This window comes from Tupaia chinensis, unplaced genomic scaffold (genome assembly GCF_000334495.1).
Source record: "Tupaia chinensis unplaced genomic scaffold, TupChi_1.0 Scaffold147534_1, whole genome shotgun sequence".
Lineage (NCBI taxonomy): Eukaryota > Metazoa > Chordata > Mammalia > Scandentia > Tupaiidae > Tupaia > Tupaia belangeri.
Window position 1 is genome coordinate 1,067,703 of NW_006207386.1, and position 6,945 is coordinate 1,074,647.

The window sequence follows — 6,945 nt, forward strand, 5'->3', positions numbered from 1 at the left end:
TTAAAGCTTAATTCTTTACTGAGAGACAGGGACAAAGATAGGGAGTGGTGGAGGGAGGAAGAGAAAGAGCAAGATCAAGAGAGGGAGAGGGAGAGAGAACATTCCCCTAAACAAGGCCTTATGCCGTGACTTCCCGCAGCCCTCCAGCCTGCCAGGATTGTGGGTGCATGTTCCTGGCATTCACAGACTGACCATGAAATAGAACCAGCATGGATCTTGAGTTTAAAAACAAGCATGTAAGTCAGAACCAGCAGATAGCGTAATGGCTATGTCGCTGGACTCCCATGTAGTTGATCGCAGTTCGAGTCCTAGACCCGGTGGCTTAAACTCATGCCGGATGACTGTGCGTGTGTGCCCAAGATACCGAGAGGAGAATGGAGGAGAAGGGATTGTGGCATGGCCATCCCCCCTGGGGAGTGATTTCTCGCTTTATGTCTCTGTCTCTCTCTGTCTTTCTGGTGAGCACATGCGCCCTATAGCAAAAACCTCTCCAAAAAAATAAATAAATAAAACAAGCATGTAAGTTAGTCAGTGGTTAAAACTAAGTTCCCACCTATACACACTCCAGCGCTCTGTCTATGCATACTCTATGCTGGCTATGTCGCTGGACTCCCATGTAGTTGATCGCAGTTCGAGTCCTAGACCCGGTGGCTTAAACTCATGCCGGATGACTGTGCGTGTGTGCCCAAGATCCCGAGAGGAGAATGGAGGAGAAGGGATTGTGGCATGGCCATCCCCCCTGGGGAGTGATTTCTCGCTTTATGTCTCTGTCTCTCTCTGTCTTTCTGGTGAGCACATGCGCCCTATAGCAAAAACCTCTCCAAAAAAATAAATAAATAAAACAAGCATGTAAGTTAGTCAGTGGTTAAAACTAAGTTCCCACCTATACACACTCCAGCGCTCTGTCTATGCATACTCTATGCACAGCCACTTAAGGTCAGCTTGGGAGATGAGAAAAAGGAAGGATGGGGGCAGTGGCAGGGTGGTGGCGACAATGGGCTCTGTAGGTTTCGAGGTGATAATATCATACTCTACAACGTGCCCTGAGTTTCAGTGGATTGTCAGACATGGAGCTGTTGGGAAAAATTCACCTGCACAGTCAGCCCCCGCCACCCACTGTGGAGGTTTTAGGTTTATAGCAGCAGGAGTCCCTCTGCAGGGTATGAGGCTGTGGGAGGAGAGCTGGCACATACCTACGAATGGAGCTGGGAAGCGCTAAGTTCAGTGGCAAACAAAGGTAAGTGCTACAGTGTGTGGAGGATGAGATGAGTCAGGGAAGGCTTAGGGCCAGGAGGGGCTCATGCCACATTTGCATGGACTGCAGGAAGGGCAGAACGAAGAACGTGGAGGAGAGCACAGAACAGAGGTCATGGCACAGAGGTGAGAATGCCCATGTTTAGTGCTGTGAAAACTGTGCCACCCACCTGGCTGAGGCTGGTGGGTAGGAGAGAGGTGCATGGGGACTCTATGGATGAGTGAGGGAGGATGACGCTAGGTAAAAGACTGGGGATGTTGTTTATGAGCACTCAGGGACAGAAAACATTTTAAAAAATGGTTTTATTTTTTAAAATGGGATGGGGGCCAGTCCATGACCTAGTGGTTAAGGTGACCAGATTGCACATGACTGACTGCGCAGTTGGAGTCCTGGCACTGAAAGCTTGAGAAACGTGCTGGGTGCCTGAGTGTGTGCCCCCAGGCCCAGAAGGAGGGAGAGATGGAGGAGATGGGATTGTAGTAGGACTGTGTCCGCTGATGGGTATTTTCTCCTCTCCCTCTCTGTCACTTCCTGTGTCTCTCTCCTATGAGCCCATATGCTCTCTGGCACATTGAAAACCAAAGGATGGGGTGCTGTGTAAGGAGATGTTTTGGGAGATTTCTAGTTTATTTGAAGGTGCTGGATAGGCAGTGCTGGCTGTTCTCTTGTGTGGCCTGAGGACATTATGCTGAGAGCAGTGCAGCTTTCAGCAAAGCAGTCCGTGCTGTATTTTGAAATAATCTATATCTTTTTTATGAGGCTACATTTGTCTCAATGGAGGAAGGAGTCCATTACTTATTTAAACTCATTTGGAAATAATTGTAGACTTAGAAGTTGCAAAAATAGTAACAAAGGGAGTCTTTTCCTTCCATCACTCAGCTTCCTGAAATGTTTCCTTTTGTACACATTTAACTGTAACTGCAACGCAGTCATCACTGTTAACTGAGAAACAGACCTCATCCACATTTTGCCATTCGTCCTACCAAGGTCCTTTACCCTAGTCCAGAATCGCATCGTGCCTTTAATGGTCAGTTTCTTTTGGTGTCCACTCTGGGATAGTTCCTCAGTTTCTCTTGTTCTCTCATAACTTTAACAAATTGAGCAGAGTACAGCCCAGTTATTTTGAGGCGTCCCTCAATTTAGGATGTCTGGTATTTCCTCATTAAATCCAATTGTGCATTTTGATGAAAATACCATAAAAATGCCTTTCTCAGTTCATCGTATCAGTAAGCAGATACTCTCAACATGTCTCATGATAGGTGATTATTTTTATCACTTGGTTAAGGTGGTGTCTGCTAAGCTCCACTGTGAATTTACTATTTTTGTCTCTACACTTAAGTATCTTGTCGGGAGATACTTTGACAGTGTGCAAATGTCATGTATCTTATGCTTTTTGTCCACTCATTTTCATATCTATCAGAGATTTTGCTTTGCAACAGTTATTTACTGTGGTATTTAACTAGTAGAGATTTCCTGTTTTCCTCCTCTTATTATATTTACTAATGGGAATTATTCTGTAAGGAAGGGCTATCTTTCTCCCTCTTTATTCCTATTCGTTTGTTTCTTTAATTGTTTCTTTAATTGTTTATTTGCATGAGTATGAACTCATGGATATGTTTCATATGGGTTATAATTTAATATATTCATCTTTTATTTTGCTGCACAGATTGTCCTGTGTTTGGCAGTGGGAGCTGTTTCCTGTTGTCTGCTATGGGAAGGGTCTATGTTGGAGTCCAGTTTTGACTGGTGGTTGATGTAATATCAGTAGGATTTAGTGACAAGGGGAGATAGTAAGCTTGCTAATTTAACCATTATTTCTAAATCTTTAGTGAATTGATTCCTAAATGTTAGGGACTTTTCTATGGTTACATTAAGCAGGGATGCCCACTCTGATAGTCAGAACTATTTTCTTATTTGTAAACACAGCCAAAAAGAGATATTTTCTTGGGGACTAACTAAAATTAAATGGATAAAGCTCTGGGATTTGCTCGTTGTACCTCTTGTGTGTGTTTTCTCAGAAACTGTTGGTTCTTGCTGATTTTTCTCCCCAGGCAGAGAAGATTGTGAAATGTGTCTAAGTACTCATAGACTCCACTTCCATCTTCTACTTTAGCTTTTAAGTAGGGAAGCATGTTTATACTAGAATAGAGCCCTTTAACGAGGAAGTCACCATTCAGTTTGATGCTGTGGATGCCATGAGAACAGTATACCTTTCGGAAGGTATGTGGGTGCTGTGCTGCTGTGCAGACATGAAGATACTTTGGCTTCAGGCTGTGTCTAGGAGGGGGCCTATAGAAAATGCATACCACATGAGCAGGTGCAGGACGGAATTTGCTGAGACAGTGACTCTTTGTTCTGTACAACCCACTTGGAGGCTCAGCCGTGATTCCCGTGCTGTCGGTATACGACTTCCACCTCCCCTTCACGCTGCGGTGAGTGTGAGGAAGGTGCTGTTTAAGGAGCACACCAAGCCCCCTAGCTGAAGTGCATGAGAAAGATTCAAACTGTCATTCTCCACAGAAAGAGAAATTGGTATTTCTGTTCTCCCTTGTATGTGAAAAATTTTTAAAATGACCTCGTGCAAGTAGACAGCTGAGGAATGACTACTACAGGCTGGGAGAGATGGGGGAATAACTGGGTAGAATGGAGTGACGTTGATGAACAGAAACAAAATTACTGACAGAATAGTGTCCAGGGTTATAAAATACAGTGAAATGAATGTGGTTCACAACCTGACTGTGTTTCAGAGTAGCAAAAAAATAGGATTTAGAATGTCCCCAATATAAAGTAATAACACGTGGTTGAAATGATGAGTGTACTGATTACCCTGATCTCAGCATTACACATTGTATCATGTCCTGGAACCTCGTACCCCACACATGTGCACAATTATTGTATGTTAATAAGAGATTACATTCTCAATCACTCATTTTTACAGTCTTACTCAAACATGGCTGGACATTAGAGCTGCCTGGGAACTTGGGGAAAAACTGGCCAGTTTCCACTCCTAGAGATTCTAATTCAGTTGGTCTGGGTGGGACCTTGGTACTTGTTTTTTTTTGTTTGTTTGTTTGCTTTTCTTTAGTTTTCCAGATGGTTTTATTTAAATCCTGGCATGGGTACCACTGGATCTAGCAAATATTAATACAGTTCGTATCTTCTTAACGCAGTTAGATGTACTTGTTTGTCATGTTACTTTTTTTTTTTTTTTTGTAAGAGAGATTTTTTTGCTATAGAATGCATGCACTCATCAGAGACACAGAGAGTCAGAAAGCAAGAAATCTCCCCCCAGGGGGGGATGGCCATGCTATGATCCCTTCTCATCCATTTTCCTCCCGGGATTCTGGGCATGCACGCACACGGACCAGTGTAAATTTTAAGCTGCTGGGTCCAGGACTCGAACCATGGTCAACTACGTGGGAGTCCAACAACATAACCATTACAACATCTGCTGGTCCCGGTCATGGTACTTTTACACACATTGTCATCTGTGTTAATAGATACCTGCACGAGGCTGTAACTAAACATAAACTTGGGTTGCAAATTCAGGCTTTATTTTTTTCTTCTTTTGCTTTGTTTTTGCTATAGGATGCATGGCAGAGAGAGAGGGAAAATGAAAAATCAGCCCTCACAGGGGGTGGCCACACCACAATCTCTTCTCTTGGATTTTGGACACACACATGCACCCAGCATATTTTCCAAGCTGCCAGGTTTGATACTTGAGCTGTACTCAGCCATGTGGAATCCGGCTGCCTTAATCACCATGCCACCAGGCTGGCCCTCAGGCATATATTTTAACCTTTATTTTTCATCTAATTTTGTCTGTAAGATTAGTAATAGTAGGAACCAGCAGTGAGCGTAATGGCTATGTCTCTGGACTCCCACGTAGTCGACCGCAGTTCGCGTCCCGGACCCGGTGGCTTAAAACTCACGCCGGGCGCGTGTGCGTGCGTGCCCAAGATCCCGAGAGGAAAATGGAGGAGAAGGGATTGCAGCATGACCATCCCCCCTAGGGGGTGATTTCTCGCTTTCTGTCTCTATGTCTCTCTCTGTCTGTCTGGCGAGCGTACGTGCCCTATAACGAAAATCTCTTAAAAAAAAAAAGATTAGTAATAGTAACCTATCTCATAGTTTTTCAAAGATTAAGCAGTATGATGGATGCACAATACTCGATACAGTCACTGGCAGAATCTCAATGATTATTATACCTATTATTTAATAACACGCCACATGTTATAATAGAGTGATGGGTTTAGAATCAATCAAAGTTTGTCTCAGTGCTGAATCTAACTTTCCAACTCTGGGACCTTTAGCAAAATGCATCATTTCTTTGACCCTCACACCTTTGATGTGCAAAATAAGACTTATAATTGCTTATAATTGCTGATTTGAGAAAGTGTCTAAGACAAAGGAGGCACCCCATAGGCATTTCTGTCGCCTTCCCTTTTGTTGTACTTTGTTAACACATCACAGGGCAGTAGAAAAATATAATTTCAAGAACATTATTGACTTTGGTGTGGCCATGCTATTAGGTTGTTGGGAAAGTCATGAGGTATTTTTTAGTTTTTCTATGCAAAAATGCATCGTGACTTTCCCAAAAATCCAATATACCAAGAAGATGTTATTAGAAATGACCTTTGTGCCCATGGCAGGCTGCTGTTGTGGGCATGTCCTTGAGGCCCTGAGAAAGTGGTTGTGGGCTTGAATTGCCACCAAAGCTCACAGAAGGAGAGTTGTCATTCCCTACCCTTCCATCTCATGTCACCAGTTTTCATTATACCTTACCTGTGATGCCCGTGTAAGTCTCAGGCCTACAAAGTGCCTGGGATTTGGTCTTTTTAACCTTGATCAGTCTTTGATTGAAATGTAAGTCTATCCTGGTACTTAAGAAGTACTCAGTCTTAGAAGTCTATTGCACAACTTAATAAATTATAGCCTTTATTGCTTTTGTTTTGTTTTATTATTTACATGCCCTTGTTGGAGAAAGAGGAGGAAAAGTGAGAGTGTACCACCCTCATGGGGCATGGTCTCTGCCACAATCCCTTCTCCTTCATTTCTCTCTTCTGTCAGGGTTTTGGGCATGCATACACATGTACCAGGGTGTTTTTCAAGCTGCTGGGTCCAGGACTTGGACCGTGCAGTCAGTTATGTAGGATCTAGCTGCCTTAACTACCACACTGCAGGCTCATCACATTGTTTTTATTCTATCTGGGGTCATCAAAGAGTTCACAGAAAATGCATATTATAAAAAAAATGCTGCATAGGTTTCAAATTGTTTTTGTACTAAAATAAACACATACTTTAATTCCATTTTTCCCACTAATTTTTATTTTTATTTTTTTATTTTTTTCCCACTAATTTTTAGAAGTTCCCTTAACATATGTGTGTAAGACTTACTTAGAAGCTTTTTGGCTTCCTTGGTTAGTAAGACATTCAAATGTACTTATTACACCATTCCATCTTCATATTCTGTTTGACTGCCCAGCATGAGAAAAGAAACAGTGGCTGAAGTTGACAGAAAGCTATGTCATGATGGGACCAGCAGTTGGCATAATGCCTATGTCACTGGACTCCCATGTAGTCAACCACGGTTTGAGTCCCCGACCCGGTGGCCTAAACTCATGCCAGGCACGTGTGTGTGCGTGCCAAAGATCCCAAGAGGAGAATGGAGGAGAAGGGATTGCAGCATG

General features: G+C 43.1%; 1 protein-coding gene across 1 annotated transcript in view; it reads left to right on the forward strand.

Moving 5' to 3' along the window:
- The first annotated feature begins 1,199 nt into the window (after window positions 1–1,199).
- The window catches only part of LOC114006401 (rap guanine nucleotide exchange factor 5-like), an 83,438-nt gene continuing 77,692 nt past the window's right edge, over window positions 1,200–6,945 (forward strand). Inside the window, exons 1-4 of the mRNA XM_027768826.1 lie at window positions 1,200–1,237; window positions 3,399–3,475; window positions 3,630–3,687; window positions 4,756–4,771. Of these exons, the coding sequence (XP_027624627.1) occupies window positions 1,200–1,237; window positions 3,399–3,475; window positions 3,630–3,687; window positions 4,756–4,771 (189 nt within the window). The remainder of the gene's footprint in view (window positions 1,238–3,398; window positions 3,476–3,629; window positions 3,688–4,755; window positions 4,772–6,945) is intronic.